This window comes from Dicentrarchus labrax, unplaced genomic scaffold (assembly GCF_905237075.1).
Source record: "Dicentrarchus labrax unplaced genomic scaffold, dlabrax2021, whole genome shotgun sequence".
Taxonomy (NCBI): domain Eukaryota; kingdom Metazoa; phylum Chordata; class Actinopteri; family Moronidae; genus Dicentrarchus; species Dicentrarchus labrax.
The window spans coordinates 30,323,703-30,334,651 of record NW_026136705.1 but is presented as its reverse complement, the minus strand read 5'-3'; the positions used below and the strand labels follow the sequence as shown (position 1 = coordinate 30,334,651).

At 41.3% G+C, this 10,949-nt stretch overlaps 1 protein-coding gene across 3 annotated transcripts in view; it reads left to right on the top strand.

The window, feature by feature from the left end:
- The window catches only part of kcnj6 (potassium inwardly rectifying channel subfamily J member 6), an 11,437-nt gene extending 711 nt beyond the window's left edge, over positions 1–10,726 (top strand). Inside the window, exons 2-4 of one of the 3 annotated variants that reach the window (XM_051402051.1) lie at positions 4,106–4,191; positions 6,312–7,232; positions 9,631–10,726. In XM_051402051.1, the coding sequence (XP_051258011.1) occupies positions 6,335–7,232; positions 9,631–9,977 (1,245 nt within the window). In that variant the 5' untranslated portion in view covers positions 4,106–4,191; positions 6,312–6,334 and the 3' untranslated portion in view covers positions 9,978–10,726. Of the gene's footprint in view, positions 1–275; positions 374–4,105; positions 4,192–6,311; positions 7,233–9,630 lie in introns of all 3 variants that reach the window. The other 2 variants (XM_051402050.1, XM_051402049.1) reach the window with 2 other exon arrangements.
- The last annotated feature ends 223 nt before the right edge of the window (positions 10,727–10,949 follow it).

Below are 10,949 nucleotides of genomic sequence, written 5' to 3'. Positions count from 1 at the left end.
CCTGATCCCAGTAACAACAACAGCAGCAGGAACATTAGCCTAGCTCCTGATAAATCCCTGCTATTGTGCTTCACACATACAGCTGCTGTGGGGATCCATTTAGGTTTATTCTCTAAATATAGGAAGTTATAATCTGATATAGAAGAAGCAGGTTATTGATTTTATTGATCATCCTTAAATAAAACAGAGTTTAAATCTTTATAAGAGCTTGTCGTACCTGTTAAAGGTCGTGACATGAATTAATGTAATTAATTCATTATACTTTATTTAATTAGGTCTCGTTGAGAATGATAATCTGACAGCAAGCAGTGCTGCTGTAGTGGAGACCAGGACCAGGACCAGGACCCGGAGTCCAGACCCAAAAGGCAGCCAGGTGTATGATTGTGACATTTAAAAAAAATACTTTTTACCAAATTTTTCCTACAATTGTTCATTAACCTCAGTGTCTGTTACACATTTGTATGTTCGACTCTTTATATAAATATAAAAATACTGTGTGTAAGTGACCTTGGTGTAACCATGGTTACCAGGCAGCCGATGTCAGATGGATTTTTAATTAAAACTAAACTCGTCTTCCTGAACAAAGCTCGCTTCATCAGGGGTTTTATTTTGAAGGAGGATGTTAGAATATTTGGCGGGAACGGCGGCCGACTGCGAGTAAAAATACAGACGAGTCCGAGACCAGGACCAGGACCAGGACCAGTCGAGACCAACATGGATCAAAAACAATGTGGCAGCCTGATATATGACTGACAGTTCAAAGTTCTTCTAAATCGATTACGAATTAAAACCAACACCTGTTTCCTGAGTGCGTTTAATCAATGGTTTTTTTATCTAAGTTGACATAAACATATCGCTGCACTCGGTCGAGACCAACGGTAAAGTCCGAGACAAGAGAAAGAACTTGTAGAGACTCGGTACAGCAAACAACACGAACACGAGCCGACAGCCAAGAATGAACAAAAACATCAGATAATAAAATATATGAGGACGAGTCGTCACTGGTTCGTGTGCTGATATAAAGATAAAGATATAAAGCTTTAATACGTATCCTGTAATCCTGATTCTTTTCTCATTTTTAATCCATAACGAGTTTCAGTGCTGTTTTATTAGCATTTAGCTAACTGAAGCTCAGCAGCAGCGCTGTTGTAGAGGTCCAATCAGTCGACTGCAGTTATTTTTAGACAATTAGTTCACAACTTTTATTATTTACCTACGGAGAGACGAACTTCTGCGACCTCAAAGGTAAAAAATCTGAAGAACTGGTTCTCATTTTGTTTAATTCAAATATCAGAAAACACCAACAGCTCATAATAATTAGGAGCTAGTTTTTCTGTGATGAATAAAATTGTTTAATTACTAACAGTAGAGGAACAAATCCCCCAGAAATGCTTTAATTTTTGAGATACTGGAGATAGAATAAAACTTTAATGTCATTTTTTAATAGATGGTAAAAACCGAAGCGTCTCCATTACGAACAACTTCTGTTTTATCACACGTAACTTAAAATAATCTTCAGAACGTCACCGAACTGGGAGCGAATGTTCACAGACAGTTGTTTCATACGATAAAGCAAAGACTTCCTCGATACCGGTGTCCATCACCACGTAATCGCACACGAGTTACAGGCAGGAATGTTTCATTTACTCACCTGATGCACAGGAGCCCCGAATGTATCACAACCTGACTCACTGTTGTGATAAAGGAGGCGAGAACAACACGAGCCGTGACTAAAAATAAGTTTATTTTACATACAAAGAGAAAAGAAGCTGAAGACAAAAAAACTGATTTATATAATCTCACTATTAGACCAGGGGAGCTGAATGTGTAAATTAAAAATCAATAAAATGATTTTTAAGACAGCTTTTAGTTCCTCTACTGCGACTATAATAAAACCATATAATCTCCAATCAATAGAGATAATCTGTAGGCTGTAATCTCTAATGAAACCACTAAATTAATAACATTATTAATTTAAAGCAGATTATTCTTAACTAGCTGTCTTTATAATAAATGTGTGTCCCGGTGCAATAAAAGCTCACTGGTTGTTTCACTACAATCGTTCTATCTTTAATAAAACACTCTGAAGCTTCCTCCTGTTTTCAGTCGGTGGTTTTCTCCCCGAGCGTCCACAGAGCTGCAGGTCTTTACCGCCACCGTGGTGAACTGGATCTGGTAACGTGATGATTCAGCACCCAGCTGGAGGCTTTATGGTTTAAACTGAACCCTCTGTTAATAATGAGCGTGTGAAGTTTCCAGAGAAACGGCAGCGTGTCGGCTGTGAGGGTGAAACTTCCACTGGGAGAGATTTCTGTTAGAAATCCTATTTTTGTCCCTCAGTTTCTCACCAACGTCGTCCAGAGAATCTGAGTGTGAATCTTCGTTGGGCTGGAAAAAAGTAATAACTGCAGGTTTTTTTTGGTTCATATTTTTTCCAGTTAAAGGTTTTAAATGTAACTTTAATACAACTTTAGTTAACAGTGACACCGGTGGCCAGTGAGTGAACTGCAGTCTGCATTACCTCAGTGCTAATAACTCGCTGTTTACAAATCAGCCCCATCAGCCAACGCCACGAAGCAACCAACGCCACGAAGCAACCAACGCCAACCTAGGCTCTCGGGAGCATAACAAACATCCAACAGCACAAAGAAACATAAATAATAAATCAGTTCACAGAGGAAATCTGGAAGGTCTCATTTTATAAGTAACATTACAACCTGTTCTTTGTTTGAACCTTTAATATTCTTTAAAACTTTAAAACAAAACGTTAAAGCTCTTTATAGTAAGAACATTAATGTTTATTATATCAGGTAACAGATGTTCCTGAAACCAACCGTTTGCTCTTCAGAGGAACATGAAGATTTTCCACTGACCATAAAATAAACATGTTGGCTCAACCAGTTGAGACCAGTAACATTTAAAGAGGCCACAACCCAGTAACCCACTTTAACCTGACCTGACACATAAACTGCAGACATTTATTATAAAGTGATAAACCGGTGATTCTACTGCGAATATAACAGCATATAAATATAATATTTTAGTAAAATGTCTGCCTGTTGCTGCGAAGGCAAACTCAACACTTCCTGAACGGATGTTTCACAATAAAAGCCTCTAGGGGAGGATGCTAACCAGGAATTCTCTCTTTTCCTGAAAGGCTTTTAATGTGAAAGAAAACGCACTGAGTTTGAGAGACATGCTAACTCTAGCGATACACTAATTCGCTGTATCTTCAACAATCAGCTCTTTACGAGTCGAGTTCATCCAGTCACCAAATACAGAGAAATATTTTATGATTTAATTTGTTCCTACGTGACTTCCATACTGCCTCTGCTCAGCTGTTTGCCTAAAAATAACCGGCGTTCCCCCGTGTGGCCTCAGCTCGATTTTGTCCTCATCTGGACCCCAGATACCTGGTTAACAAGGTCCCTGAACACAGCACAGATCATGATAGAGAGACAGAGCGTCTGCTGATGCGTTCAAACGTCCCAACAGACTTTATTTTGAGTTCTCAGCGTAGACAGACGCACTCCTGTAAGCATCAGTGAAACAAAGTGTCTCATATCAAACGCCTGAAGTCTCTTTTAATGGTGATGCGTTCACTTACACTTTAATAAAATCCTTCCCTACATCCTGTGAGAGCAAACTACAACATTAACATTAATTAAAACTGTCGATTATATTGACTGAAACCATTTTTTTCTCTGCGGTGCGACGGCGTTGAAGTTGTGTTGAACTGCGTCTTTTTGATAAGTTGAGCTTCATATTTATTTTGTGGGTTGCAGGAAGGAAACTGCAGCTGATTTAAAATGGAGACGACGACTTTTACGACAATAAAAACAGGAATATTGAATCTAAATGTTGTTTATCGAACTGGCATTTACATTTTTATTTAATTTACAGTGTAATTATTTTACGAATTATGCATGACTGATCTCACGTAGCCCCTGTACCCCTAGGGGTCCAACATACCCCCATTCGAGAAACGCTGCTCCTAACAAGCTCGTCTCTATTCACAGACCCTCGTCTATTAGACAAAAGAACAACTACCAGCTGTTACATGAATGACACCTTTCTGCACATTCAGCACATTGTTCTTCCTCAGGCGCCCGGAAACAACGGGATGAAACGGACCAACGCCAATCCCCCGAAAACGCCGTGCATCCCAGCAGCAGCTTCCTGCTAAATATTGTGAGCACTTGGTGGTTGGACTGAGCGGTGCGTTGCCATGGAAACCGGCGCTGCTCAAGCTCATAATATTCCCCTGTGAATGGAGAGCAGAACAGCTTCAACACAGCCATTTGTTCCAGTGGTAGAAAGAAAGAACCCCCCCCCACACACACACACACATACACTGATGGTGGCTTATAGGTTACATATATAAAATTCACTCACCACCAGATTCAAGAGACAAAAATGGTAATTTTATCTCACAGATCGTCGTAACATTGGACCTTTATTCAAAGTGGACAGAAACTAAATAAAACTCACAAACTGTCTTTATTATTTTCTCCAACAATCACCAACTCTGGCTTGGTTGAAATAAACCCTTAATTCACCAAAATTAATGTGAAAATATTCATGAAAAAAGGCTGCAGTGGCTGCAAAGTAATGTTAGTTAATCGTCAAAGTACGTCCACTAACAGTTGTTGTTGTTTGTTCCACTGACAGTAGTTGTTGTTTGTTCCACAGACAGACTCAGGTTGTTATTGTCAGTGTCTGACAGCATTATAGAAATGATCCCTACAGAGATAGACCTTTAGTTTAACCACAAACAGCCGTAATATCACTATCACTCTCCACCAGACTCCAGAGACACAAACACTCATTTTACCTTCAGATCATTGTAACTTCATCTGACAGAAACAGAATAAAACTCTATAAAACTGTCTCTGTTAGTGTTTCCAACAACAACCAACTCTGGTTTGGTGGAAATAAATCCTAAATCCACCGATGTAGCTGCACAGGTGGAGGCGCACCAGACGTTTAGTTGCACTATGTGACTTTGACCTTTTTACTAAAAACCTATTTTTAAGAAGTGCTCGTTAGAGTGAGTTAGAGCAGACGGCTGCAGCTCACGAGGTGACTGTCAGCACAACACGAAAGTTAAATATAGGACCGGACACAGTTTGGGTCACAGCCCGTATCTGTAGTGGATAATTATCTTTTTCTTCACAGTAAAGATTTCCCCTGTCGGTGCTGAGGAGCTCCGCACGCCTATGAAGGCGTTTTACAACCTTAATTCAGGGTTACACACACTCTTTACTGCGGGAGATACTGTGACAACGTGCAGCTTTCTACTGGCAGTGTGGGGGCGGTGACATGTTTTTCTCGGCGTTACCGTAGCCGAGCGGTTTCGTGCTGATACTATTTAAGTGCTACTGGTGAAATCTGCATACTGGTCTCAGCTCATGTGGTGGTGGAGTTGGAGACAATGGCAGAGTAGGAGGTCTATTGTTTATGATATTATCTGCCACTCAATCTGAGAGTACGTTCACATTAAGTCGGTTACATTTGTGAAACGCATCGATATTCTCTGTTTCAGCCTCCGTCCAGACTGAAAACGGCGTATTTCTCCCCTCAAATATAAAATAAACATTCTGCATAGCAACACCACATTTACACCTGGTAGTAAAACAGGATGTGTGTCCATTTTTAACATCAGGTGTAAATGAGGTCGTTCTTGTGATCACACATTGTAAAGGTCCCAGTCAGTCACATTCAGGAGGATCTATTGTTAGAAATATAATATTCATAGGTATGTTTTCATCAGTGTATAATCATACAATGAATGAGACGAATGAGATGTTTTTGATCTTTTCAGTGTCTGTAAATCCTGTTTTCTAGACAATTTCTGGACAATGAAGTTAATTAAAACAAAGGGAATCTTCATGTTCTCCTCTGGGAACTCTGATTGACTTCATCTGTGTGTTATTAGCTGAGCACAATGTAGTAAATAGTAATGATAGTTCAGATATTACTGCGCTAACGATCGCTAGACAGGACAATATGCTGTGCTAATTAAAATAAATGTTTCATAGGTTGAACTTCACAAAATAATAAGAATAGAAGAGAAGACATATTTAATAAGCACATAACTGCTGTTCTACATAAAACACATTTGGCTCGACAGTCACAAAACATATTTCTGTTATTGTAGTTACTGCAGTTAACCTGTAGGGGGCAGTACAGTAACCTAAAATGACAGTAAAAGTACCTCAGAATGTCTCCATCATTCTTACTCTGAATAAAAGCAGAAACAACTTGCTAATCCCAACTCATGACCACCATGTTTCTTCTGTTTCTGACAGGCTTGAATCCACCTACGAACCCCATGGAGCAGGATGTGGAGAGCCCGGCCATCATCAGACCGCCCAAGCTGCCGAAGCAGGCCCGCGAGGACCTGCCGAAACAGCTGGCGAAAGTGGACCGAAAGAAGAAGATCCAGCGGTACGTCCAGAAAGATGGGAAGTGCAACGTCCATCACGGGAACGTTCGGGAGAGGTACCGCTACCTGACGGACATTTTCACCACGCTGGTGGATCTGAAGTGGAGGTTCAACCTCTTCATCTTCGTGCTGGTGTACACGGTGACGTGGCTCTTCTTCGGCTTCATGTGGTGGCTTATCGCGTACCTTCGCGGCGATCTGGACCACATAGCGGACAATCAGTGGACTCCGTGCGTCAATAACCTCAACGGGTTCGTATCAGCCTTTCTGTTCTCCATCGAGACCGAGACAACCATCGGTTACGGATACCGAGTCATCACGGACAAATGCCCCGAGGGGATACTTCTGCTTCTAATTCAGTCAGTGCTGGGATCCATCGTGAACGCCTTCATGGTGGGTTGCATGTTCGTTAAGATCTCGCAGCCTAAGAAGCGAGCTGAGACACTAGTGTTTTCCACCAACGCGGTCATCTCCATGAGAGACGGGCGGCTGTGCCTGATGTTCAGAGTCGGAGACCTCAGAAACTCGCACATCGTGGAGGCGTCGATCAGGGCCAAGCTCATCAAGTCTAAGCAGACCAAGGAAGGGGAGTTCATCCCTTTGAACCAGACGGACATTAATGTGGGTTACAACACGGGAGACGACCGGCTCTTCCTGGTGTCGCCGCTCATCATCTGCCACGAGATTAATCAGAGCAGCCCCTTCTGGGAGATCTCGCAAGCCCACCTGGCCAAGGAGGATCTGGAGATTGTGGTGATCCTGGAGGGGATGGTGGAGGCCACAGGTGAGACCTCGTTTGCCGTTCTCTGATCACGACGACCACAGATTACAATAATGTCTACAGTAAATGTTAAGTAAGAGTTTGGTGTAGATGATTTCTACGAGTATCACCTGATGAAATGTGTCAATATCCGCATCATAAATATAATAATAAACTTCTCAAAACCAGAGTTACAAGGTGCAAAGAGAGCATATAAACCTCAAAAGAGATCAAATATAATATATAAAATATATATTAAGATATAAATACAGTAACTTTTATTTTAAGAAAACTGTAAAAAGTTACGACCAAATGTGAAGCAAAGTTTCTCTTTGTTACTCGTGGGATCATTTTCAGTAACATGAGGCGAGAATTTGTGCTCTAATCTGGTTGAAATCGGCAGTTTGGGCCCAAAATAAACAGATTTAATTGCATTAAACGGATCAAAAGGATGCTGGACAAGCAAGCAACTTTTAAAATGCTTGTTTTCTGAATGGAGTTTGGTTGATCAGATGCTAACATAGTAAAGTTCCACCGACAGCTGGAATCCAGTAACAGACACATATCTTCAGCTCTTATCAGATAGTTCAACCTCCTTTCTTGCTTTTTCCCCAAGCGATCTCTTTTATTGTCCACTAAATTGAACGGAGAACCTTATGGGAAGAAGTATTTTAGGGACTGTGCATCACAACGGACACAGATAGTTGTAATTACACAGTTTGGCCACTATGTTAAATTCTTCCTGGGGACTCGTATGTGTGCGGTTCTCACTATTTAACCTCCCTCAGGATTAACTGTAATGACTTTAAACGATCTCCTGAACTTTTCCTGTAGCGCCAGTACAGTGCAGAACTAATTAGCAAATGTTAGCATGCAAACACAGTAAAATATGACGGTGAGCACTGGTTTAAATAATACATACCACTAAACATCAGCATGTTGTCATTGAGAGGACGTTAGCAGGCTGACGTTAGCATTTAGTAGGACTGTGCCTCACAGAGCTGTATTGTTCTCTCTGTTTATACTTTGACTTTCTCTTTTTACTTTCACCTCTAACTTACATCCACTGTGGTTATCAGTTTGTTGAGAGTGTGGGCGGTAAGTCAGACAGCAGAAGACCATTTTACAGACTCTGTGGGGGTTATATAATAGTCTGATGTCCATTACCTGTCAATCACGTGTCAACAGTAATTATAATATGCCAACAAACACAGATGTGAAGGCTGATTTCAGCTGAGAGGATCCGCAGGGAGCCTGATGACCCGAACACTAATCGCAGTACCTAAAGCGTACGGTACCAAAAGACTAAGACCTCGAGGCTCGAGCTGCCACAAACCTTCTCAGATAAACATATGTTCGATCAGACGGCGTTGAGACATTTCTCTCGCCGTCAGCCTTGATAAAAATGAACCAGTTATGTAACACCTGAGTGTTTTCAGACAGCTGCTGGAGGCTCACAGAGGACCTTCCTGCACACAGCTGAGCCAAACAGGACCCGATGCACATCAAAACACCAAGAAAATGGCGTCAGAGAAAGTGACTAAAAGCCACGGAGACGATCTAATATTAACTGTTTCTGGTAATGGACCAAATATGAACCCTGTGAGAACAACAGTGACTCCTTTAATATCAGATTCTGATCCATTTGGTCCGATAACATTTAGAAAATCTAAGAAAAGCCAAACGATTAAATGATTTTATCCTGTTCAAGTTAGCAAAAAGCAAATTCGGAAGCTAATAATAAACAGATCTGAACCAACTGTGGGATAATAATAATAATTATAATGATATTTTTTTGTTTTAAATCATTTCAGGAGGCAAAATAAAGAGAATTAAACTCATACAGAAGTGAGGAAGAATAAAAAGAATAAAACATCAGTAAAATAAATACTAACAATAAAACAACCAAAGTATTGTTAAAAGATGCCCCGTTTACTATTTTCCAACCTTGTGCGACATTTTGCTGCATTTTCGTCAATAAAATATTGATTAGGAAGAAGAAAGAGTTGACGGGTTGATGCCGGAAGGAAGAGGAAGTTTAATTTTATTCAAAAACCAAAACTCACTCTTAGATAACTCAGATCAGATCTGATTCAGTCTGACCTACACTCTCACTAACTCTACGTGATCATAGAAAAAAGACGCTCCAGTGCGACAGTCAAACGGTGATAGTTGTCTGCACATTTACGAATACATCGCAAACAGGACAGCTAATTGGGCTAACTTTTAATGGTGGAAAAATGTGAACAAATATAAGTTAATTTAAACTCAACACACATATATAGGCAGAAATCTGAGCAACAGATCTCTAAAAACCTGGATAAATAAAACTGATTCAGGTTGTTTAAACTGAAGACTTTTCCCATGAATCTGTTTCCAGTTCCACGACCTTTAACCCTGTAATGTTTCACTGCGTCTCCAGGGATGACGTGCCAGGCGAGGAGTTCGTACGTCAGCAGCGAGATCAAGTGGGGCTACCGCTTCACGCCGGTCCTGACGCTGGAGGACGGCTTCTACGAGGTGGACTACAACAGCTTCCACGACATCTACGAGACCAACACCCCGCCCTGCAGCGCCAAAGAGCTCGCTGACATGTTCAACCGCAGCCGCCTGCCCCTAACCTGGTCGCTGGCCAGCAAGCTGAGCCAGCAGGGACTGCCAGAGTCTGAGCAGGAGGGCCAGGAGACCAAGACCGGACCGGACGAGAAGGGGAAGCAGACGGAGAGGAACGGGGACATTGCCAACGCAGAGAGCGAGTCCAAAGTGTGAGACGTTTGAGGTACCGAATGAGGACCAATGAGCACAGTAGACCAAGTATTCCTGCACCAAGAACCGCTTTTTATCTCAGTGATTCTCCCCCGAAAAACAAACTACAACAACCGTGTGGACATGTGGCCCGCCGCTGAACTGAAACCCTCCGCGGCCGAAGTGCATGTTTCAAATATAATGTGATGTCCTCCTGATGAGATTCCTATTATTTTTTCTATTAAGATATTCCTAGGGGCATTTGCATAAGTATTTTTGTACATACTATAAAACGTTTTGAATTCTTTGTTTTGTTGCGTTGTGAATATTTGAAGATGTTTGATACTGATACCTTCTATAGGTTAGTTCTGTATATATATATATTCTCTGCCTTACTGTATGTATAAAGCTTTCATTATTTGTTTTTCAGGAACTATATTAGCATGTATAAACATTACCGGCGGTTAATTTATCTTGTACTTGTTGTATATACTGTATGATGATAACGTTATAAGGAAACACGTACACATCTCAATGGATGCAAACTCTAGTTTAAACCAATGACAAATACTTCCCCGAATGATAAGGTAGTGCTACGATACGATTCCCCTCGAGAAGCCATGACCCTGCCGTTCGCAGCCGACTGACTTCCGACAACGGCCCTTTAAAAACTGCATTTCGTCACTTTTGCACATCGGAGGTGGAGCGAGTTAGTCGCTGTTTCACATGTCACCGAACAGTATCAGAAATAATAAACAGAAAATTACATAAAAGGTTCTTGATGAGACTGTTTTTCTTTATCTTCTCTACTTGTTGTTGTATCATCTGATGCTGACGGAGGACAGTTTGACGACAGCGAATAAAGTACTCGGGCTAAGATGATTAACTGCTAACTCCAATAAATCAACTGTCGTCAAACTGTCCACTGTCTGTCCTCTGTCTGTCTCGGAGGTTCACTGGGAGGCTGCTGAGCCCCGTTCAGTTGCTAACGGTGAC